Source organism: Oncorhynchus keta, unplaced genomic scaffold, assembly GCF_023373465.1.
Source record: "Oncorhynchus keta strain PuntledgeMale-10-30-2019 unplaced genomic scaffold, Oket_V2 Un_contig_4917_pilon_pilon, whole genome shotgun sequence".
Classification (NCBI taxonomy): domain Eukaryota; kingdom Metazoa; phylum Chordata; class Actinopteri; order Salmoniformes; family Salmonidae; genus Oncorhynchus; species Oncorhynchus keta.
The window spans coordinates 144723-169555 of NW_026288028.1; the positions used below are offsets into that span (position 1 = coordinate 144723).

The 24833-nt window shown below is 49.4% G+C and overlaps 2 protein-coding genes and 1 pseudogene across 2 annotated transcripts; 1 reads left to right on the forward strand and 2 right to left on the reverse strand.

The window, feature by feature from the left end:
• Positions 1–3731: 3731 nt before the first annotated feature.
• LOC118381734 (protein S100-A1-like) lies at positions 3732–10739 on the forward strand. Its single transcript, XM_052509649.1, has 3 exons — positions 3732–3813; positions 9857–10022; positions 10099–10739. Exons 2-3 carry the CDS (start codon positions 9858–9860, stop codon positions 10258–10260), a joined length of 327 nt encoding a protein of 108 aa, XP_052365609.1. The 5' UTR covers positions 3732–3813; position 9857; the 3' UTR covers positions 10261–10739.
• Positions 10740–12661: 1922 nt separating this feature from the next.
• LOC127925017 (uncharacterized) lies at positions 12662–18327 on the reverse strand. Its single transcript, XM_052509692.1, has 3 exons — positions 18257–18327; positions 17627–17684; positions 12662–17086 (listed from the first exon to the last, which is right to left on the reverse strand). Exons 1-3 carry the CDS (start codon positions 18325–18327, stop codon positions 16181–16183), a joined length of 1035 nt encoding a protein of 344 aa, XP_052365652.1. The 3' UTR covers positions 12662–16180.
• LOC118381057 (neuronal acetylcholine receptor subunit beta-2-like) overlaps positions 12662–24833 on the reverse strand; it is a 69899-nt pseudogene continuing 57727 nt past the window's right edge.

Here is a 24833-nt window from a genome sequence, read left to right on the forward strand (position 1 = left end):
TGGCCCAATGATTCAGCAAACATGTGTAAACAATTGTGGAAAACTGTAAATTAAATATTTTCCATTTCAGAGTATAAGTATTGAGATGGTCTGTATTTTAATCTTGTGGATGGCATGCATCTTTGAAATAATATTGTCGGCGCCATAGCAGGGCCTCTCACCTTCCTCCAGGGTTTCTCCTGTTTATCTAAACACGCTTTCACTGTTTCCCCTGGCCTATGTTTTGACACGCAGTACAATATGGCTACAGGCCCGGGCCATGGTAATCCACTGCTACAATAGCACACTGACTGAGACAGTAAGTGATACCCCATTGTGGCTCTCTCTGTACCTTGGCTTCATTGTGGCTCTCTCTGCACCTTGGCTCCATTGTGTCTCTCTCTGCACCTTGGCTCCATTATGGCTCTCTCTGCACCTTGGCTCCATTGTGGCTCTCTCTGCACCTTGGCTCCATTGTGGCTCTCTCTGCACCTTGGCTCCATTGTGGCTCTCTCTGTACCTTGGCTCCATTGTGGCTCTCTCTGCACCTTGGCTCCATTGTGGCTCTCTCTGTACCTTGGCTTCATTGTGGCTCTCTCTGCACCTTGGCTCCATTGTGGCTCTCTCTGTACCTTGGCTTCATTGTGGCTCTCTCTGCACCTTGGCTCCATTGTGGCTCTCTCTGTACCTTGGCTTCATTGTGGCTCTCTCTGCACCTTGGCTCCATTGTGGCTCTCTCTGTACCTTGGCTTCATTGTGGCTCTCTCTGCACCTTGGCTCCATTGTGGCTCTCTCTGTACCTTGGCTTCATTGTGGCTCTCTCTGCACCTTGGCTCCATTGTGGCTCTCTCTGTACCTTAGCTCCATTGTGGCTCTCTCTGCACCTTGGCTTCATTGTGGCTCTCTCTGCACCTTGGCTCCATTGTGGCTCTCTCTGTACCTTGGCTTCATTGTGGCTCTCTCTGCACCTTGGCTCCATTGTGGCTCTCTCTGTACCTTAGCTCCATTGTGGCTCTCTCTGCACCTTGGCTTCATTGTGGCTCTCTCTGCACCTTGGCTCCATTGTGGCTCTCTCTGCACCTTGGCTCCATTGTGGCTCTCTCTGCACCTTGGCTCCATTGTGGCTCTCTCTGTACCTTGGCTTCATTGTGGCTCTCTCTGCACCTTGGCTCCATTGTGGCTCTCTCTGCACCTTGGCTCCATTGTGGCTCTCTCTGTACCTTAGCTCCATTGTGGCTCTCTCTGCACCTTGGCTTCATTGTGGCTCTCTCTGCACCTTGGCTCCATTGTGGCTCTCTCTGTACCTTGGCTTCATTGTGGCTCTCTCTGCACCTTGGCTCCATTGTGGCTCTCTCTGTACCTTAGCTCCATTGTGGCTCTCTCTGCACCTTGGCTTCATTGTGGCTCTCTCTGCACCTTGGCTCCATTGTGGCTCTCTCTGCACCTTGGCTCCATTGTGGCTCTCTCTGCACCTTGGCTCCATTGTGGCTCTCTCTGTACCTTGGCTTCATTGTGGCTCTCTCTGCACCTTGGCTCCATTGTGGCTCTCTCTGCACCTTGGCTCCATTGTGGCTCTCTCTGTACCTTAGCTCCATTGTGGCTCTCTCTGCACCTTGGCTTCATTGTGGCTCTCTCTGCACCTTGGCTCCATTGTGGCTCTCTCTGCACCTTGGCTTCATTGTGGCTCTCTCTGTACCTTGGCTTCATTGTGGCTCTCTCTTCACCTTGGCTCCATTGTGGCTCTCTCTGTACCTTGGCTTCATTGTGGCTCTCTCTGCACCTTGGCTCCATTGTGGCTCTCTCTGTACCTTGGCTTCATTGTGGCTCTCTCTGCACCTTGGCTCCATTGTGGCTCTCTCTGCACCTTGGCTCCATTGTGGCTCTCTCTGTACCTTAGCTCCATTGTGGCTCTCTCTGCACCTTGGCTTCATTGTGGCTCTCTCTGCACCTTGGCTCCATTGTGGCTCTCTCTGCACCTTGGCTCCATTGTGGCTCTCTCTGTACCTTAGCTCCATTGTGGCTCTCTCTGCACCTTGGCTTCATTGTGGCTCTCTCTGCACCTTGGCTCCATTGTGGCTCTCTCTGCACCTTGGCTTCATTGTGGCTCTCTCTGTACCTTGGCTTCATTGTGGCTCTCTCTGCACCTTGGCTCCATTGTGGCTCTCTCTGTACCTTGGCTTCATTGTGGCTCTCTCTGCACCTTGGCTCCATTGTGGCTCTCTCTGTACCTTGGCTTCATTGTGGCTCTCTCTGCACCTTGGCTCCATTGTGGCTCTCTCTGTACCTTAGCTCCATTGTGGCTCTCTCTGCACCTTGGCTTCATTGTGGCTCTCTCTGTACCTTGGCTTCATTGTGGCTCTCTCTGTACCTTGGCTTCATTGTGGCTCTCTCTGCACCTTGGCTTCATTGTGGCTCTCTCTGTACCTTGGCTTCATTGTGGCTCTCTCTGTACCTTGGCTTCATTGTGGCTCTCTCTGTACCTTGGCTTCATTGTGGCTCTCTCTGCACCTTGGCTCCATTGTGTCTCTCTCTGGACCTTGGCTTCATTGTGGCTCTCTCTGCACCTTGGCTCCATTGTGGCTCTCTCTGTACCTTAGCTCCATTGTGGCTCTCTCTGCACCTTGGCTTCATTGTGTCTCTCTCTGCACCTTGGCTCCATTGTGGCTCTCTCTGTACCTTGGCTTCATTGTGGCTCTCTCTGCACCTTGGCTCCATTGTGGCTCTCTCTGTACCTTAGCTCCATTGTGGCTCTCTCTGCACCTTGGCTTCATTGTGGCTCTCTCTGCACCTTGGCTCCATTGTGGCTCTCTCTGCACCTTGGCTCCATTGTAGCTCTCTCTGCACCTTGGCTCCATTGTGGCTCTCTCTGCACCTTGGCTCCATTGTAGCTCTCTCTGCACCTTGGCTTCATTGTGGCTCTCTGCACCTTGGCTCCATTGTGGACAAAGTGGATAAATAGGCTACACCATGTCGCTCCCCTCTCCTCCTCTTTTCCTCTTCTGCTTTCCCTCTGCTCCTCTCTTCTGCTTTCCCTCTCATCTCCCTGGCTTTCTCAAAAACGTCTTGAAGGTAATATTTGATACTAATAATGTAAATGTGATCATCCTGAGGTAGTGATGTGGTGTCATGTCTGACAGCTTTTATGAAGGATGGATCTTATCTGTCCATCACAGGAAGGCAGGTGTCCGTCGTGTAAACAGAGAAGGAGGCGAGGAGACGGGGGGGATGGGACAGAGAGAGGAGCAACAGGTGGAAGAAGAGAGGGATTGAGGAGGGGGGAGAGAAGCAGAATGGGAGGAGGGGAGAGAGGCGGAGTGGGAAGAGGGAGAGAAGCGGAGTGGGAGGGGGTAGAGAGGTGGAGTGGGAGGAGGGAGAGAGGCGGAGTGGGAGGAGGGAGAGAGGCAGAGTGGGAGGAGGGAGAGATGCGGAGTGGGAGGAGGTAGAGAGGTGGAGTGGGAGAGAGGCGGAGTGGGAGGAGGTAGAGAGGTGGAGTGGGAGGAGGGAGAGAGGCGGAGTGGGAGGAGGGAGAGAGGTGGAGTGGGAGGAGGGAGAGAGGCGGGTGGGAGGAGGGAGAGAGGCGGAGTGGGAGGAAGGGAGCGAGGCGGAGTGGGAGGAGGGAGAGAAGCGCAGTGGGAGGAGGGTGAGAGGCGGAGTGGGAGGAGGGAGAGAGGCGGAGTGGGAGGAGGGAGAGAGGCGGAGTGGGAGGAGGGAGAGAGGTGGAGTGGGAGGAGGGAGAGAAGTATTTAAGAGGCTGTCCATCTCCCCCTCCTCACCGTTCTTCGTTACTCTCCCTCTACGTGTCCAACAGCAGGCCAGCACTCCTCCTCTGCTCAGGTAAGGAAGAAAGGTTGACTCAGGAATGAATGCAGTTTCTCAGCAACAGGCAAAACAATTCAGCCCTTCTGGTCTTCAGGAGGTAGTTCTGTCTAGCACGGTCAAACGTGGAGCAGATGAAATATATTTCAGCTGTTTGTGATCTAGAGACAATGATACAAAGTTTGCGTTGCTGTAACCCTAAACAACGTCATTATAACTTTTACAGAGAGGGGAAAGCACACAGCCTGTACTGTAGACTTCACTACTCTGTGTGTTTGGTGATTTCATGTCTATTCCCTGGTCTATTCCGGTGTGATGTTAGCCTCTATAGAGTTTCTGACCGGTTGTGTTTCCTCTGTCCTGACTGACCTCTCTCTTCTTTTTCTTCTTTATTTTCTGTTTATGTAAATATCTTGCTCAAAGGAGGTAAATCTCTTTCCTAAACAAGAATGAGCTCAGATTTCTGTTGGGATAAAGTGAATTTGATACAGTGGAAATGTAATTGTAGGGAAAGAAGTAGAGTGGTCAGGGAAGAGGGGTGGGAGAGGTGGAGGTAAGATGGAGAGGTGGAGGTAAGATGGAGAGGTGGGGAAGGGATGGGGTGCGAAGGGAAGGTGGAGGGGTGGGATGGAGAGGTAGAGAGGTGGAATAAAGAGATGGAGGGGGGGATAAAGAGATGTAGAGCTGAGGGGTGGGATAAAGAGATGGAGGCAGGGTGGATAAAGAGATGTAGGGGTAGGATAAAGAGATGGAGGGGTGGGATAAAGATATGGAGAGATGTAGGGGTAGGATAAAGAGATGTAGGGGTAGGATAAAGAGATGTAGGGGTGGGATAAAGATATGGAGAGATGTGGGGTGGGATAAAGAGATGTAGGGGTGGGATAAAGAGATGGAGGGGTGGGATAAAGAGATGGAGGGGTGGGATAAAGAGATGGAGGGGGATAAAGAGATGGAGGGGTGGGATAAAGAGATGGACGGGTGGGATAAAGAGATGGAGGGGTGGGATAAAGAGATGGAGGGCTGGGATAAAGAGATGGAGGGTGGGATAAAGAGATGGAGGGGTGGGATAAAGAGATGGAGGGGGGATAAAGAGATGGAGGGGTGGGATAGAGATATGGAGGGGGGATAAAGAGATGGAGGGGGGGGATAAAGAGATGGAGGGGTGGGATAAAGAGATGGAGGGGTGGGATAAAGAGATGGAGGGGGGATAAAGAGATGGAGGGGTGGGATAAAGAGATGGAGGGGTGGGATAAAGAGATGGAGGGTGGGATAAAGAGATGGAGGGGTGGGATAAAGAGATGGAGGGGGGATAAAAAGATGGAGGGGTGGGATAAAGAGATGTAGGGGTAGGATAAAGAGATGTAGGGGTGGGATAAAGAGATGGAGGGTGGGATAAAGAGATGGAGGGTGGGATAAAGAGATGGAGGGGTGGGATAAAGAGATGGAGGGGGATAAAGAGATGGAGGGGTGGGATAAAGAGATGGAGGGGTGGGATAAAGAGATGTAGGGGTGGGATAAAGAGATGTAGGGGTGGGATAAAGAAATGGAGGGGTGTGATAAAGAGATGGAGGGTGGATAAAGAGATGGAGGGGTGGGATAAAGAGATGGAGGGGTGGGATAAAGAGATGTAGGGGTAGGATAAAGAGATGTAGGGGTGGGATAAAGAGATGGAGGGGTGGGATAAAGAGATGGAGGGTGGATAAAGAGATGGAGGGGTGGGATAAAGAAATGGAGGGGTGGGATAAAGAGATGTAGGGGGGATAAAAAGATGGAGGGGTGGGATAAAGAGATGTAGGGGTAGGATAAAGAGATGTAGGGGTGGGATAAAGAGATGGAGGGTGGGATAAAGAGATGGAGGGGTGGGATAAAGAGATGGAGGGGGGATAAAGAGATGGAGGGGTGGGATAAAGAGATGGACGGGTGAGATAAAGAGATGTAGGGGTGGGATAAAGAGATGGAGGGGTGGGATAAAGAGATGGAGGGTGGATAAAGAGATGGAGGGGTGGGATAAAGAGATGGAGGGGTGGGATAAAGAGATGTAGGGGTAGGATAAAGATATGGAGGGGTGGGATAAAGAGATGGAGGGTGGATAAAGAGATGGAGGGGTGGGATAAAGAGATGGAGGGGTGGGATAAAGAGATGGAGGGGTGGGATAAAGAGATGGAGGGTGGGATAAAGAGATGGAGGGGGGATAAAGAGATGGAGGGGGGGGATAAAGAGATGTAGGGGTGGGATAAAGAGATGGAGGGGTGGGATAAAGAGATGGAGGGTGGATAAAGAGATGGAGGGGTGGGATAAAGAGATGGAGGGGTGGGATAAAGAGATGTAGGGGTAGGATAAAGATATGGAGGGGTGGGATAAAGAGATGGAGGGTGGATAAAGAGATGGAGGGGTGGGATAAAGAGATGGAGGGGTGGGATAAAGAGACGTAGGGGTGGGATAAAGAGATGGAGGGTGGGATAAAGAGATGGAGGGGGATAAAGAGATGGAGGGGTGGGATAAAGAGATGGAGGGTGGGATAAAGAGATGTAGGGGTAGGATAAAGAGATGGAGGGGTGGGATAAAGAGATGGAGGGGTGGGATAAAGAGATGGAGGGGTGGGATGGAGATATGGAGAGATGTAGGGGTGGGATAAAGAGATGGAGGGTGGGATAGAGAGATAGAGGGGTGGGATAGAGATATGGAGAGATGTAGGGGTGGGATAAAGAGATGGAGGGTGGGATAAAGAGATGGAGGGGTGGGATAAAGAGATGGAGGGGTGGGATAAAGAGATGGAGGGGTAGGATAAAGAGATGGAGGGTGGGATAGAGATATGGAGGGGTGGGATAAAGAGATGGAGGGGTGGGATAAAGAGATGGAGGGGTGGGATAAAGATATGGAGGGGTGGGATAGAGATATGGAGGGGTGGGATAGAGATATGGAGGGGTGGGATAAAGAGATGGAGGGGTGGGATAAAGAGATGGAGGGGTGGGATAGAGAGATGGAGGGGTGGGATAAAGAGATGGAGGGGTGGGATAAAGAGATGGAGGGGTGGGATAAAGAGATGGAGGGGTGGGATAAAGAGATGGAGGGGTGGGATAGAGATATGGAGGGGTGGGATAGAGATATGGAGGGTGGGATAGAGATATGGAGGGGTGGGATAAAGAGATGGAGGGGTGGGATAAAGAGATGTAGGGGGGATAAAGAGATGGAGGGGTGGGATAAAGAGATGGAGGGTGGGATAAAGAGATGGAGGGGTGGGATAAAGAGATGGGGGGGTGGGATAGAGATATGGAGGGGTGGGATAGAGATATGGAGGGGTGGGATAGAGATATGGAGGTGTGGGATAAAGAGATGGAGGGGTGGGATAAAGAGATGGAGGGGGGATAAAGAGATGTAGGGGGGATAAAGAGATGTAGGGGTGGGATAAAGAGATGGAGGGTGGGATAAAGAGATGGAGGGTGGGATAAAGAGATGGAGGGGTGGGATAAAGAGATGGAGGGGGATAAAGAGATGTAGGGGTGGGATAAAGAGATGGAGGGGTGGGATAAAGAGATGGAGGGGGGATAAAGAGATGGAGGGGTGGGATAAAGAGATGGAGGGGTGGGATAAAGAGATGGAGGGGGATAAAGAGATGTAGGGGTGGGATAAAGAGATGTAGGGGTGGGATGAAGAGATGTAGGGGTGGGATAAAGAGATGTAGGGGTGGGATAAAGAGATGGAGGGGTGGGATAAAGAGATGGAGGGTGGATAAAGAGATGGAGGGGTGGGATAAAGAGATGGAGGGGTGGGATAAAGAGATGTAGGGTAGGATAAAGAGATGTAGGGGTGGGATGAAGAGATGGAGGGGTGGGATAAAGAGATGGAGGATGGATAAAGAGATGGAGGGGTGGGATAAAGAGATGGAGGGGTGGAATAAAGAGATGGAGGGTGGGATAAAGAGATGGAGGGTGGATAAAGAGATGGAGGGGTGGGATAAAGAGATGGAGGGGTGGGATAAAGAGATGGAGGGGGGATAAAGAGATGTAGGGGTGGGATAAAGAGATGGAGGGTGGGATAAAGAGATGGAGGGGGGATAAAGAGATGGAGGGGTGGGATAAAGAGATGTAGGGGTGGGATAAAGAGATGGAGGGGTGGGATAAAGAGATGGAGGGTGGATAAAGAGATGGAGGGGTGGGATAAAGAGATGGAGGGGTGGGATAAAGAGATGTAGGGGTAGGATAAAGAGATGGAGGGGTGGGATAAAGAGATGGAGGGTGGATAAAGAGATGGAGGGGTGGGATAAAGAGATGTAGGGGTGGGATAAAGAGAAGGAGGGTGGGATAAAGAGATGGAGGGGGGATAAAGAGATGGAGGGGTGGGATAAAGAGATGGAGGGGTGGGATAAAGAGATGTAGGGGTAGGATAAAGAGATGGAGGGGTGGGATAAAGAGATGGAGGGGTGGGATAAAGAGATGGAGGGGTGGGATGGAGATATGGAGAGATGTAGGGGTGGGATAAAGAGATGGAGGGTGGGATAGAGAGATAGAGGGGTGGGATAGAGATATGGAGAGATGTAGGGGTGGGATAAAGAGATGGAGGGGTGGGATAAAGAGATGGAGGGGTGGGATAAAGAGATGGAGGGGTAGGATAAAGAGATGGAGGGGTGGGATAGAGATATGGAGGGGTGGGATAAAGAGATGGAGGGGTGGGATAAAGAGATGGAGAGGTGGGATAGAGATATGGAGGGGTGGGATAGAGATATGGAGGGGTGGGATAGAGAGATGGAGGGGTAGGATAAAGAGATGGAGGGGTGGGATAAAGAGATGGAGGGGTGGGATAAAGAGATGGAGGGGTGGGATAAAGAGATGGAGGGGTGGGATAAAGAGATGGAGGGGTGGGATAAAGAGATGGAGGGGTGGGATAAAGAGATGGAGGGGTGGGATAAAGAGATGGAGGGGTGGGATAGAGATATGGAGGGGTGGGATAGAGATATGGAGGGGTGGGATAGAGATATGGAGGGGTGGGATAAAGAGATGGAGGGGTGGGATAAAGAGATGGAGGGGTAGGATAAAGAGATGGAGGGGTGGGATAAAGATATGGAGAGATGTAGGGGTGGGATAAAGAGGTAGAGGGGTGGGATAGAGATATGGAGAGATGTAGGGGTGGGATAAAGAGGTAGAGTGGTGGGATAGAGATATGGAGAGATGTAGGGGTGGGATAAAGAGGTGGAGGGGTGGGATGGAGGCAGGGTGGTGGGATACATACACCTGTCTCCTCTGTTACCAACCATCCAGTCCAGCTCAGGTAGAGACTAGCTCAGGTTCCTATGGTCCCAGTTCCTCCTGTACTGGTTTGGATAGGACAGGGCTATAGGGTTAGAGAAAGGGTTAGAGTTAGAGCGAGGTGTGTTTCTACCTGGTGTGAGTTTCACTCTTATCAGAAGGCTGGGGTTCACATATCCTGCTCACTATTACCTATCTCCTTTCCATTACAGTGTCTCAATGTGGCTCCCCACAGATCCAGGATCAACTTATCCTTAAGTGGGGAAACTAATCATCAATCATCATCATACTCCATGGCTAACTGTCTGGGGCTTTAGTAATGTAGTAGGACTCTTGGGGTTTGTAGTTCTTCAGGTGTTGGGTAGGATGACTTTATACTTGTGACTAATTCAGGAACTCAACAGGGCTGAGGAACAAACAGCTCTCTCTGTCTATTCATCCATCCCTCTCTCTCTCGTCCTATCTGTCCTGCCGTGCTCAGCAGACATGGTGATTGCTAACTCAGTTGATACTGTACCAGTGGAGGCTGCTGAGGGGAGGATGGATCATAATAATGAATGGAATGATATCAAACACATTTTTGGGGGAGTGTTTCATGTGTTTGATATCACTCCATTCCAGCCATTATTATGAGATGTTCTCCTCTCACCAGCCTCCACTGCTCTCTACAGTGTGTTCGACTGATCCATCTGATCCTGGCTCAGCTTCCATGAGAAAATACAAACACTCTGCACAGGCTACATCACTTGATGTCCTACTACAATGTGAAACACCTACTCATTATCCTAACCATGTCTATTGTCTTTCTACCTCTGTAGTATGTCTAACCCTACCAAAACAGAGAATGTGTCCACCTTGGAGACTGCCATGCAGCTGATGATCCAGACCTTCCATAAGTATTCTGGAGACGAGGGCGACAAATACACCCTGAGCAGAGCAGAGCTCAAAGTGATGCTCTCTGCAGAGCTGGGCAACTACCTGGGGGTAAGGAGATTCACACACACACAGACACACACGCACAGACACACAGCGTAAAAGTCTTCCTCTCTCCCTTACCCAGAATGCCCAGGACAAGGAAGCAGTGGACAAGGTGATGGGGGACCTGGATGCCAACAATGATGGAGAGGTGGACTTCACTGAGTTTGTTATCCTGGTGGGGGCGCTCACCGTCGCCTGCAACGACTTCTTCCTGGAGTACAATGACAAGGGGGAGAAGAAGTAAACACAACACACACACACGTACACTCACACATATCTATGCTCTTTCTCTCACACTCACTCACTCACTCACTCACTCACTCACTCACTGAGGAAAGTAGGACAATTTATGAGACATCTCCACTCAAATCTTGGCTAGGCTTAATGTCTACTGTTTAATAACAGAGACCTACACACACCATACATACCACACACATGCACACACACACTCTGAGATGTTCATAGATGCATCGTGGCACACTGGGCAGTGTGTTTTTGTGTTTAGTGTGTGTGTCATCTCGATCCAAACCAAACCCAACACAGAGAAGTTTATTCCAGAGTGAAAATGTGGAGAGTTTAAATCATCATTATTAACGTCATTCATAGTCATTGTTGAATATGTGAATATCATTTCTCTATATTTTCATTTGTTTTGTAAACTCCTTGTTCATTTCTCATTCATTGTTAAACTGTTCCTCCTCAATAGAATAAACATGACATTTAACCAAAGCTTGTTGTGGAGTATTGTTGTGGTTTCTGGAAACTTTGTGTGTATGTTTGGGATATTCCTCATTTCACCCAGTCTCTCTGAAGGAGAGGAGTAGTAACACAGTCTGGCCACCAGATGGGAGCAGAGTGAGAGACTCCAGGGATGGACTTTTGTGTTTGTGCTGCACTTCCATTAACTTAATCAAATCCAATTTTATTGGTCACATACACGTGTTTAGCAGATGTTATTGCGGGTGCAGCGAAATGCTTGTGTTTGTAGCTCTAACAGTTCAGTAATATCTAACAAGTATTTCACAACATATACACACACATCTAAGTAAAGGAATGGAATTAAGAATATATAAATATATGATGAGCAATGTCAGAGCGGCATAGAGTAAGATACAGTAGAATAGAATAAGGTATATACATACGAGATGAGTAATGAAAAATGTGTAAAAATTATTAAAGTGAATAGCGTTCCATTTATTAAAGTGGCCAGTGATTCCAAGTCTATGTATATGGGCAGCAGCCTCTAATGTGTTAGTGATGGCTATTTAACAATCTGATAGCCTTGAGACAGAAGCTGTTTTTCAGTCTCTCGGTTCCAGCCTTGATGACCTTTTTGGCCTTCCTGTGACATTGGGTGCTCTAGGTGTCTTGAAGCGCAGATAGTTTGCATCGGGCAGACCGCACCACCCTCTGGAGAGCCCTGCGGTCACGGGCGGTGCAGTTGTCGTACCAGGCAGTGATACAGCCGACAGGATGCTCTCAATTGTGCATCTGTAAAAGTTTGTGAGGGTTTTTGGTGCCAAGACAAATTTCTTCAGCCTCCTGAGGTTGAAGAGGCGCTGTTGCGCCTTCTTCACACCACTGTCTGTGTGGGTGGACCATTTCAGTTTGTCAGTGATGTGTATGCCGAGGAACTTGAAGCTTTCCACCTTCTCCACTGCGGTCCCGTCGAGGTCATTCTGAAGGATATTACCTGAATAGCCTGATATTTTACATTACCACTGATACCAATAGTACCTGGATGGCCTGACAGTGACAGATCAGTTTCATCCATACCTTATGAAGATCTGTGAGCTCTACAATGAGCTCTATAATCTGTCCAACAACAGATCTCAGAACTGTGTTCCACGCTGACCCATCTTAGACTGTCCTCTCATTTTTAAGATGTTCTTCCTAAAGTTGAATCCAAAGCCAACATTACTGAATATTAAACCTTTAGAATTAGCAGAACAGACAGAATCCCTCAGGAAACAGATATTCAGGATGTTGGTAGTCTATACCAAATATGAAATATTTCCATTGTCGATGAACACTGATGTGGTACAGAATTGTAATGTGATAGGAATGCATTAATCAAACATTACAAATGGTACTACAACACACATGCAAACACACAATCCTGTAAATGTGCACATATAACAGTTGGTTGGCAGTAGGAAGAACTTGACTGTACTTGAAACAGGTCTGTTAGTACAGTAATCGTTTATTTTACTGTAAAGCTACAGCACTTTGAATCAGATTACGACCCATAATGTTTGTTTTACTGTAAAGCTACGGGTCTTTGAATCAGGTTACTGGCCAAAATGTTTATTTTACTGTAAAGCTACAGCACTTTGAATCAGGTTGCTGGCCATAATGTTTGTTTTACTGTAAAGCTACGGCTCTTTGAAACAGGTTACTGGGCATAATGTTTGTTTTACTGTAAAACTACGGCTCTTTGAATCAGGTTACTGGCCATCAGCAGCATTAATCTTAGAAAGACAGGAAATTATATTTTATTTTGTGTGTTTTATGTGAACTCAGGGTAATTCCAATATCGTTTCAAGTGTGTGTGTGTGTGTGTGTGTGTGTGTGTGTGTGTGTGTGTGTGTGTGTGTGTGTGTGTGTGTGTGTGTGTCAGAAGAACATACAACAGAAACTGAATGTTGAACTGAACCTACAACCTTTATTGCACAGGAACAAAGCTGTGAGTGGTTATTGGAGGACAACGCTCTCCTCTGAGTGGGGAATGGAGAAACACACAGAGACAAAGAGAGAGGGACAGAGGAGAGAGATAACAAGAAGAAAGGACAGAGGAGAGAGAGACAACAAGAAAGGACAGAGGAGAGAGAGACAACAAGAAAGGACAGAGGAGAGAGAGAACAAGGGAATGAAGGAGGGAGGGGATGGACAGCACTCTGTTTGCGTCACATCTCTACAGCCAGGTCCTGAAGGGAAAGAGAGGACTCCACTCCACTCCACAGGATTTCACAGCTCTCTGATAGGCTTTACACACTCCTGGGCCTTTCCTGGGGATGTCCTGGGCCTTTTCTGGGGTTCTTATGGGGATGTCCCGGGGTTATCCTGGCCCTCTCTTGGGGATGTCCTGGGGTTCTTCTGGGGATGTCCTGGGGTTCTTCTGGGGATGTCCTGGGGTTCTTCTGGGGATGTCCTGGGGTTATCCTGGCCCTCTCCTGGGGATGTCCTGGGGTTCTTCTGGGGATGTCCTGGGGTTCTTCTGGCCCTCTCGTGGGGATGTCATGGGCCTCTCCTGGGGTTTTTCTGGGGATGTCCTGGGGTTCTTCTGGGGATGTCCTGGGCCTTTCCTGGGGATGTCCTGCGGTTCTCCTGGGGATGTCCTGGGCCTCTCCTGGGGATGTCCTGGGGTTCACCTGGGAATACCCTGGACTACCCCACTGTGAAAAGCCTGTGTCCCACAGAGTGACGCAAGGCCATGGAAGGGGATCACTCAGGATGGCAGTTAACACTCAGCTGGAGGTATATTTTGCTGGCTGGCTGGCTGGCTGGCTGGCTGTGTGTGTGTGTGTGTGTGTGTGTGTGTGTGTGTGTGTGTGTGTGTGTGTGTGTGTGTGTGTGTGTGTGTGTGTGTGTGTGTGTGTGTGTGTGTGTGTGTGTGTGTGTGTGTGTGTGTGTGTGTGTGTGTGTGTGTGTGTGTGTGTGTGTGCGGTGCGGTGCGGTGCGTGTCCAAATCCCACCCCACCAGGACCTGTTGAGGAACAGAGGAACAGAGGGATGGAGAGAGATTGACAGAGAGAACATAACATGAGGAATCTGTCGTTCAGAGATGGACAGAGAAGAGGGGAGGAGATAGAAAAAGTGTAGAAAGAAAGGAGGGGGCTGAGAGAGCAGGAGTGAGGGAAGGAAGGTGGTGCTTCAGTGTGTAGGTGGGCTGGTTATTACCCTAATTTCAATCAATGTCTATACTACAGATGTCCAGGGAGAGAGAGAACGAGGGAAGAGGTGAGACAGCGAGGGAAGTAACTCTCTTGCACATTGCATCGGACAGATATGATAATTCAGTGGGAAATGAGTACACACACACACATCGGACATTAAGTAATTGAACCTGGCCCATTACTGTAACAAGTATAGGTGGCGTGTGTTCTGACAATAATAATAATACAGCATTACACACTGGGGAGAGTCAGCTACAGAGCACAACACAATCTGAGAGAGGGAGGACAGGAGGCAGAATGAGGAGAGGAGAGAGGGGGAAGGAGGAGAGGAGAGAGGGAGAAGGAGGAGAGGAGAGAGTCAGCTACAGAGCACAACACAATCTGAGAGAGGGAGGACAGGAGGCGGAAGGAGGAGAGGAGAGAGTCAGCTACAGAGCATAACACAATCTGAGAGAGGGAGGACAGGAGGCAAAAGGAGGAGAGGAGAGAGTCAGCTACAGAGTACAACACAATCTGAGAGAGGGAGGACAGGAGGCGGAAGGAGGAGAGGAGAGAGTCAGCTACAGAGCACAACACAATCTGAGAGAGGGAGGACAGGAGGCGGAAATAGGAGAGGAGAGAGTCAGCTACAGAGCACAACACAATCTGAGAGAGGGAGGACAGGAGGGAGAAGGAGGGAGGACAGGTGGAGGAAGGAGGAGAGGAGAGGAGAGAGGGGGAAGGAGGAGAGGGCAGGAGGGGGAAGGAGGGGAGGAAATGAGGAGGAAGGAGGAGAGGAGAGAGGGGGAAGGAGGGAAGGACAGGAGGGGGAAGGAGGAGAGGAGAGAGGGGAAGGAGGGAGGACAGGTGGGGGAAGGAAGAGAGGAGAGAAGGAGAAGAGGAGCGAAGGGGAAGGAGAGAAGGACAGGCGGAGAGGACAGGAGGGGAAGGAGGAGAGGAGCGAAGGGGAAGGAGGGGGAAGGAGGAGAGAAGAGAGGGGGAAGGAGAAGAGGAAAGGAGGAGGGAGGAGGACAGGAGAGAGGGGGAAGGACGAGAGGGCAGGAGGGGGAAGGAGGGGAGGACATGAGGAGGAAGGAGGAGAGGAGAGAGGGGGAAGGAGGAGAGAGGGGGAAGGAGGAGAGGACAGGAGGGGGAAGGAGGAGAGGAGAGAGGGGGAAGGAGGAGAGGGCAGGAGGGGGAAGGAGGAGAGGACAGGAGGAGGAAGGAGGAGAGGAGAGAGGGGAAAGGAGTAGAGGGCAGGAGGGGGAAGGAGGGGAGGACATGAGGAGGAAGGAGGAGAAGAGAGAGGGAGAAGGAGGGGAGGACAGGAGGGGGAAGGGGGAGGAGAGAGGGAGGAAAGGAAGAGAGGACAGAGTGAGACACTGTCTTACTCTGATAATGAGAATCACAGTGATGACAGAAATTAACATTTGTGCAAACATTCATAACACACAATAGCTTATGTTTCATGAGAAAACATCCTTATTCCAACAATACATATCATCTGTCAGTTCTATATTCGACCACCCAATTTTGTGCAATCATGGCTCAACTGTAAAAGGAGGGAATTTACTTCATCTTGGCTCAACCCAATCTCAGTTTCCCAGGAACTTACTGAATCTAGACTCATCCCCTTGCAACTGTACCCGATGGCACAAGCTGCTATTATCCAAATAGAGCTGTATATGCAGACATCCTACACCTTTATCTTTCTCTAGGGTTGAATCCCAAATCACCCCCTTCGCCTGGCCCCTCGGCACTCCACTTGCGCGTTCACACGAGCCTCGGCCATTTGCACAAGTGTACTAAAGCTGAGGGAGTGAAAATTATGGGGGTGTAGGGGCTAATTAGATCCTCCTATAGCCACTTCGACCTAGCCAGCACGGATGCAGGCTTCAGAGCGACGTACTATCCCGACACTCACTGCTATATGTCTGAAGTTAGCGCAATTGAATTGTAAAAAAATGGAGAGGCATGTCTAATTATATACCACGTGCATGTGTTTATATCTGATTCAGAGACTGGTCCCGGTGGGTTTATTGATCCCATCGCCACTCTCTGGAAGTCACCCTCGGAGCTTCGTCAGCAACACGTGACAACGGAGGGAGTTGGTATTGGCGAGGGGGCGGTTTGGGATTCACTATCACTACTTCATCTCATTCCATCTAACTCTCTGTCAATATCCCTCTCTCTCTTTCATCTCTCTCCTTCACGATCTGTCTCTTCTCCTCATATAGTGTTAGTGTGCACGTCACAGGCTGTGTAGTACAGGTAATATCACATTCTTATTTAAAAGGGCTTAGAACCATACAACAAACCACTGCACCCTACCTTTCTCTCAGGAACAGACACAGAGAAATCATACAACAAACCACTGCACCCTACCTTTCTCTCAGGAACAGACACAGAGAAATCATACAACAAACCACTGCACCCTACCTTTCTCTGAGGAACAGACACAGAGAAATCATACAACAAACCACTGCACCCTACCTTTCTCTCAGGAACAGACACAGAGAAATCATACAACAAACCACTGCACCCTACCTTTCTCTCAGGAACAGACACAGAGAAATCATACAACAAACCACTGCACCCTACCTTTCTCTGAGGAACAGACACAGAGAAATCATACAACAAACCACTGCACCCTACCTTTCTCTGAGGAACAGACACAGAGAAATCATACAACAAACCACTGCACCCTACCTTTCTCTCAGGAACAGACACAGAGAAATCATACAACAAACCACTGCACCCTACCTTTCTCTGAGGAACAGACACAGAGAAATCATACAACAAACCACTGCACCCTACCTTTCTCTCAGGAACAGACACAGAGAAATCATACAACAAACCACTGCACCCTACCTTTCTCTCAGGAACAGACACAGAGAAATCATACAACAAACCACTGCACCCTACCTTTCTCTGAGGAACAGACACAGAGAAATCATACAACAAACCACTGCACCCTACCTTTCTCTCAGGAACAGACACAGAGAAATCATACAACAAACCACTGCACCCTACCTTTCTCTCAGGAACAGACACAGAGAAATCATACAACAAACCACTGCACCCTACCTTTCTCTGAGGAACAGACACAGAGAAATCATACAACAAACCACTGCACCCTACCTTTCTCTCAGGAACAGACACAGAGAAATCATACAACAAACCACTGCACCCTACCTTTCTCTCAGGAACAGACACAGAGAAATCATACAACAAACCACTGCACCCTACCTTTCTCTGAGGAACAGACACAGAGAAATCATACAACAAACCACTGCACCCTACCTTTCTCTCAGGAACAGACACAGAGAAATCATACAACAAACCACTGCACCCTACCTTTCTCTGAGGAACAGACACAGAGAAATCATACAACAAACCACTGCACCCTACCTTTCTCTCAGGAACAGACACAGAGAAATCATACAACAAACCACTGCACCCTACCTTTCTCTCAGGAACAGACACAGAGAAATCATACAACAAACCACTGCACCCTACCTTTCTCTGAGGAACAGACACAGAGAAATCATACAACAAACCACTGCACCCTACCTTTCTCTCAGGAACAGACACAGAGAAATCATACAACAAACCACTGCACCCTACCTTTCTCTGAGGAGCAGACACAGAGAAATCATACAACAAACCACTGCACCCTACCTTTCTCTGAGGAACAGACACAGAGAAATCATACAACAAACCACTGCACCCTACCTTTCTCTGAGGAGCAGACACAGAGAAATCATACAACAAACCACTGCACCCTACCTTTCTCTCAGGAACAGACACAGAGAAATCGCAATAACATTATATTCAAAGCTATACTGTGGTACACTGCTATGCTATGGTAAAATATACTGTACTGTACTATCAGTTGGCTTAACAGAAGTGGCTTGGAAAAACAATTGCCTTTACATTTTTCTGATTGGTTGACACAGTTTCCAATCAAGGTTCTGTTACTGAAGCATTAAGTTCTGTACCAGTTAAAGTGCGACAATATACTCTCAGTAAGCTTGCACAGTCAGCTTGGAATGAAGAGCATTGATTGGCTGGCGTAGCGTTCCACAGGATGTCAAACAATTTAGAGATTGTCCTCTCTCCCTGATTGGCTTCTGCCGCTTGTCACTCAGAGGGAGAGGGGAGAGGCATAACTCCACCTTCCTCTGGGAAAAAGGGAAGATTTGTCCATCCATTAATCCCTCCTCTGGAAAAAAAAAACGATCTTTAATACGATGTTGGTGTTAAGTTTAGTTCTTCAGTTCAGAACAGTTCAGTAGAAAGGCTATAAAGGTTAACAGGTGTGGCTCCTGTCCAATTTAGTTCCACAGACTTAATAAAACCCACTTCCCCTGCTGGGCAGGTTCCTCCCTCCTGCCCCTGTCCTGCTGTGCTGATTGGGTCGGGGCGGTGTCCATCGATGCTGCTGGGCACCTGGTTGGTCAGCCATTGGTGTTGGTGATGGTCTTGGCAGTGTAGTTCTGGAACAGTGGCTGGAGGAACATCCCGACCGTTCCGGACACACACACAATTATAAAGATCCACAGGAAGAGACGGTCGATCACCATGGCAACATACTTCCAGTCCTCGCTCACCTGAAGAGGGTGTAGGCAGAGGTTTACATAAGTACAGTTCTTACTAAAAGTATTCCCACCTTTGACTTTTTCCACTTATTGTTGTGTTACAAGATAGGATTCAAATGGATTTAATTGTCATTTTTTGTGAACGATCTACACAAAATACTCTAATGTCAAAATGGAAGAACAATTGTAACATTTGTAAAAAATCTATGAAAAATAAAACACTAATATACAGTATCTTGTTTACACAAGTAGTGTAACGACCCTGGGTTTATAAGCACGGATATCGACTCTGCTGCTTGAGCATGCTTTTGGGACACAGTCGACAGCGCGCTGGACTTCAGGCTAGAAGGTCGAGGGTTCGAGGCCTGCCCCCTTCTGTTTCATTACAGTATTCATCCCCCCTGAGTCAATACAGTACATGTTACAATCACCTTTGGCAGCGATTACAGCTGTGAGTCTTTCTGTATAAGTCTCTAAGAGCTGTGCACACTTGGATTGTACAATATTATTGCACACAGAGTGAGTCCATGCAACTTATTATGTGACTTGTTAAGCAAATGTTAACTCCTGAACTTGTTTAGGCTTGCCATAACAAAGATATTGAATACTTATTGACTCAAGACATTTCAGCTTTTCATTTGTAATTAATTAGTCAAACATAATTCCACTTTGACATTATGAGGTATTTTGTGTAAGCCAGTGACAACACAACATCTCAATTCAATCCATTTGAAATGTAGGCTGCAACACAACAACATGTGGAAGAAGTAGTGGGTTGAAAACACAGCTCTCTTTTCTCCTCTTCCTCTATCACTTGTCTCTCTCACTTTCTCGCTCCTTTCCTCCCCCTCACCTATTAAAGGGGGGTGAGAGGCGGGGTTGAAAGGTTAATGTGAGTGGAGACTGGATTCCACCACAGAGCTCTGATGAGGTTTGACACTGAAAGAGGGTGAGGAGGAGAAGAGTGGTGAGGGGAGAGAAAAAGAGAGACCGGGTGTAGGGGAATAAGGGGTGGATGAGTACTGCAGGGAAGGAGAGGGAGGAGAGAGGAGAGGGGAGAGAAAAAGAGAGACCGGGTGTAGGGGAATAAGGGATGGATGAGTACTGCAGGGAAGGAGATAGAGGAGGAGAGAGGAGAGGGGAGAGAAAAAGAGACCGGGTGTAGGGGAATAAGGGGTGGATGAGTACTGCAGGGAAGGGGATAGAGGAGGAGAGAGGAGAGGGGAGAGAAAAAGAGACCGGGTGTAGGGGAATAAGGGGTGGATGAGTACTGCAGGGAAGGGGATAGAGGAGGAGAGAGGAGAGGGGAGAGAAAGAGAGACCAGGTGTAGGGGAATAAGGGATGGATGAGTACTGCAGGGAAGGGGATAGAGGAGGAGAGAGGAGAGGGGAGAGAAAAAGAGACCGGGTGTAGGGGAATAAGGATGGATGGGTACTGCAGGGAAGGGGATAGAGGAGGAGAGAGGAGAGGGGAGAGAAAAAGAGACCGGGTGTAGGGGAATAAGGGATGGATGAGTACTGCAGGGAAGGAGATAGAGGAGGAGAGAGGAGAGGGGAGAGAAAAAGTGACCGGGTGTAGGGGAATAAGGGATGGATGAGTACTGCAGGGAAGGGGATAGAGGGGGAGAGAGGAGAGGGGAGAGAAAAAGAGACCGGGTGTAGGGGAATAAGGATGGATGGGTACTGCAGGGAAGGGGATAGAGGAGGAGAGAGGAGAGGGGAGAGAAAAAGAGAGACCGGGTGTAGGGGAATAAGGATGGATGGGTACTGCAGGGAAGGGGATAGAGGAGGAGAGAGGAGAGGGGAGAGAAAAAGAGACCGGGTGTAGGGGAATAAGGATGGATGGGTACTGCAGGGAAGGAGAGGGAGGAGGAGAAGAGAGGAGAGGGGAGAGAAAAAGAGAGACCGGGTGTAGGGGAATAAGGGATGGATGAGTACTGCAGGGAAGGAGAGGGAGGAGGAGGAGAGAGGAGAGGGGAGAGAAAAAGAGACCAGGTGTAGGGGAATAAGGGATGGATGAGTACTGCAGGGAAGGAGAGGGAGGAGGAGGAGAGAGGAGAGGGGAGAGAAAAAGAGACCGGGTGTAGGGGAATAAGGGATGGATGAGTACTGCAGGGAAGGGGATAGAGGAGGAGAGAGGAGAGGGGAGAGAAAAAGAGAGACCGGGTGTAGGGGAATAAGGATGGATGAGTACTGCAGGGAAGGAGAGGGAGGAGGAGAAGAGAGGAGAGGGGAGAGGAAAAGAGACCGGGTGTAGGGGAATAAGGATGGATGGGTATTGCAGGGAAGGGGATAGAGGAGGAGAGAGGAGAGGGGAGAGAAAAAGAGACCGGGTGTAGGGGAATAAGGGGTGGATGAGTACTGCAGGGAAGGAGAGGGAGGAGGAGAAGAGAGGAGAGGGGAGAGAAAAAGAGACCGGGTGTAGGGGAATAAGGATGGATGGGTACTGCAGGGAAGGGGATAGAGGAGGAGAGAGGAGAGGGGAGAGAAAAAGAGACCGGGTGTAGGGGAATAAGGATGGATGGGTACTGCAGGGAAGGGGATAGAGGAGGAGAGAGGAGAGGGGAGAGAAAAAGTGACCGGGTGTAGGGGAATAAGGATGGATGAGTACTGCAGGGAAGGGGATAGAGGAGGAGAGAGGAGAGGGGAGAGAAAAAGAGACCGGGTGTAGGGGAATAAGGATGGATGGGTACTGCAGGGAAGGGGATAGAGGAGGAGAGAGGAGAGGGGAGAGAAAAAGAGACCGGGTGTAGGGGAATAAGGGGTGGATGAGTACTGCAGGGAAGGAGAGGGAGGAGGAGAAGAGAGGAGAGGGGAGAGAAAAAGAGACCGGATGTAGGGGAATAAGGATGGATGGGTACTGCAGGGAAGGGGATAGAGGAGGAGAGAGGAGAGGGGAGAGAAAAAGAGAGACCGGGTGTAGGGGAATAAGGATGGATGGGTACTGCAGGGAAGGGGATAGAGGAGGAGAGAGGAGAGGGGAGAGAAAAAGAGACCGGGTGTAGGGGAATAAGGGATGGATGGGTACTGCAGGGAAGGGGATAGAGGAGGAGAGAGGAGAGGGGAGAGAAAAAGAGACCGGGTGTAGGGGAATAAGGGGTGGATGAGTACTGCAGGGAAGGGGATAGAGGAGGAGAGAGGAGAGGGGAGAGAAAAAGAGAGACCGGGTGTACGGGAATAAGGATGGATGAGTACTGCAGGGAAGGGGATAGAGGAGGAGAGAGGAGAGGGGAGAGAAAAAGAGACCGGGTGTAGGGGAATAAGGGATGGATGAGTACTGCAGGGAAGGGGATAGAGGAGGAGAGAGAAGGGAGGGGTGATGATGACTTGAAGAGGACAGGAGGGAGGACCTGAAGTGAAAGAAGGATCAGGTGGGTCTTAAAAGTGGTCAGCATGGAGACGGACGGTAACCGTGGAGATGATGAGTCGCGCTGATGGACAAAATTACAAGGACTGTTAATTCACTATGTCAGGGTCTCTCATTCCAGGAGAATGTTCTTTCCTCCCTCTCCATGCCTTCAGGCATCCCTGCCCACTGAAGGACAAATCCCCCCCCCCCCTGTCGTTCATCCTCCTCTCTTTCTACTCCTCTACTCCTACTACATTGGGAGAGCCCTGTTTTATTCACTCACAATGCTGATATCATACAGTAGCTGAGATTAAAACTGTGTTAAATATTCAGAGCAGAACAAGTGTAGCCCATGAATTCATAACCATTCACCCATAGTTATTCTCCCTAGAATGTAGCAGTAGGTGGTAGCTATTCATAGGTTGCACCTCCGTCACTCGGTCGCATCATGCCATTGTTATGAACGTTCTCAAGCTGCCCTCCACCATAGTGGTGCCCAAAAGTCGTGATACGCCCAGTCATTCTGAACAGAGGCTATTGGCTGTTTAGTCTAAATTACACTATAGTGGACTGGAAATATGATTATATTGCTAAAGTGGGCAAATATTTAGTAGGACACAACTTTGACATCATTATCATGTCATCAAATGTACTTCAAACAGACGGCAATGAAGTTATTAGCTAGCAAAGTCGTTAGCTAGCCATGCTAACGTAAGCTAGTTAAAATCCGGTGTCCTCCCCTCAATCTTAGCTAGCTAGCTAACGTTATACTGCATTTAAAGTCAATCTGGTGACATCAAAATGATGACGAAAGGTTTTCCTCATAATGATTTGCCTCCTTTTGAATGTCATTGTATTTCCAAGCCACTGTAATGCTCTTTGGATGAAATCTTCATCAGCGCTTAATGATGAGGATGCAGAACGCTCAGTCGGGCATCAGTCCAAACGAACGTTAAAAACACTGCCGTCTAGAAACAGGCCTATCTGCTGTGAATAAGTGTAGATATATGGCCTTCTAGACCGAGTGTAAGTAACATTCTATGATGTGTATGGCAGAACAGGGGCAAGACATCAGATATATAATGTGATATATAGTTGGAGTGAACGGTGAATACATGGTGCATTTCTACGTCACTCACACTCTGGTCGTCGTCTTCAGTCTTCATGTGGTTGGCGATGAAGCGGACCCCGTCAACAGCCTCCTCCAACCCAGGGCAGGCTTGTCCTAGCACGGCCTGGGTCAGGGCTGGGTCCCCTCCTACCTGTTTCCCCCTGGGCCGGTTCCCCTGCCCCCTCCCTGTCTTCCCTCAGCCCGTTCAGCCCCTCCATCGACCCTCCTCCCCCCGCGCCCCCTCCCAGCTCCCCTACAAACTGTTTCACTGATGCCCGGTTCACGTAACACGTACAGGGTTCGTTGTTATCCGTGCCACCCCCTCCGCCCCCCAGCCCCAGGCCCACCATCAGCCCCCCGGCGGAGCCCCCATCCCTGCCCCCCTCCCTCTGCTCCTGGCCCCTCCGTCGCTGGCGCAGCTTCTGACGCTCGCAGCTGTTCTGGGGCTGGCGCATGAAGAGCAGCGCAGGCAATTTGTTGAGGAACACCAGCTTGACCCAGGGGGGCATGGTGTGTGTGGTGGGTGAGCGGTGGTGCACGTTGAGAACACACACACTGGTGACAATAGAGAAGGTCACCAGGACCATGGTGAACATCAGGTACTTCCCGACCAGAGGAACGTCCAGGGAGGTGGGGGGGACGATCTTAGAGATCAGCAGGAGGAACACTGTGAGGGCCAGCAGGACAGAGATACACAGGGTCATCTTCTCTCCACAGTCAGAGGGCAGATAGAACACTAAGATAGCCAGAGAGGTGATGAGGACACAGGGGATGATGAGGTTGATGGTGTAGAACAGAGGTTTCCTGCGGATGATGAAGTCATAGGTGATGTCTACGTAGGTGGGGTCGGCAGGGTTCTCGTTGCGGCGCCCGGCAGGGCGATGATGTCCCACTCTCCGCTGGGTGTGAAGTCGTCCATGCTGGCCACGTCGGACCTCAGGATCAGGTCGATCTCTGTGCGGTCGTAGGTCCAGGAGCGGAACCTCATGGTGCAGTTCTGCTGGTCGAAGGGGAAGTGTTTGACCTCGATCTTACAGGCTGACTTGTAGATGGCTGGAGGCAGCCAGAAGATACTGCCGTCATGGGAGACCACCGCGTTGGAGTAGAAGGAGACCTCGTACATTCCGTCAGCACTAAGGAAGGAGGGGTGGAAAGAGAGAGAACGTTAGACTATTGGAAGGATTTTAAATATTAAAATACAGTATATAAAATGCATGCCCTTTAAAATCGATCACATCTTTAAAAACAAATTAGTAATACATACAGATTAAAATGACCAAAAAAGTGCGAGACACACTTTTTCCTATAAATGGGTGTAAATGTCACTTCAGCTCTCTGTGTGTCTCATTAGATTTCCTCCATTCTCACTACAGATCCTTTATCACACAGCCTCAGCCACATCTCACACAGGCAGGACTGGGTGACAGGGGCAGGACTGGTAAGACTCTACTGTTACAGACAGCCAGGTAAGATGACCACAGAAGATATCTCTCTCACACACACACACACACACACACACACACACACACACACACACACACACACACACACACACACACACACACACACACACACACACATACACACACACACACACACACACACACACACACACACACACACACACACACACACACACACACACTCTCTCTCTCTGACGGCAGAAAGATGGAGAAGGTCAGATAGACGAGGGTGTGATGCGTATCAGGACTGCAAAGTAACACACGACTCCTTATATAAACATGCTGGTCACTGCTCAGGTGAACATCATCCTTCCTTAACCTGGACACAGCTAGGACAACTCAAGAGAACTCAGGTAGAGAACAGGTCAAATCCCTCGGGTAGAGAACAGGTCAAATCCCTCAGGTAGAGAACAGGTCA

What these genes read in the sequence shown, in the direction of transcription:
- LOC118381734 (XM_052509649.1), top strand. Translation starts at nt 9,858, where the DNA reads ATGTCTAACCCTACCAAAACAGAGAATGTGTCCACCTTGGAGACTGCC. An exon ending in AGCTGGGCAACTACCTGGGG is followed by an intron (nt 10,023 to 10,098) that starts GTAAGGAGATTC and finishes TCCCTTACCCAG; the next exon opens with AATGCCCAGGACAAGGAAGC.
- LOC127925017 (XM_052509692.1), bottom strand. Translation starts at nt 18,327, where the DNA reads ATGGACACCGCCCCGACCCAATCAGCACAGCAGGACAGGGGCAGGAGG. An exon ending in GAACCTGCCCAGCAGGGGAA is followed by an intron (nt 17,685 to 18,256) that starts GTGGGTTTTATT and finishes TGTTCCTGAGAG; the next exon opens with AAAGGTAGGGTGCAGTGGTT. An exon ending in TGTCTGCTCCTCAGAGAAAG is followed by an intron (nt 17,087 to 17,626) that starts GTAGGGTGCAGT and finishes CCTGAGAGAAAG; the next exon opens with GTAGGGTGCAGTGGTTTGTT.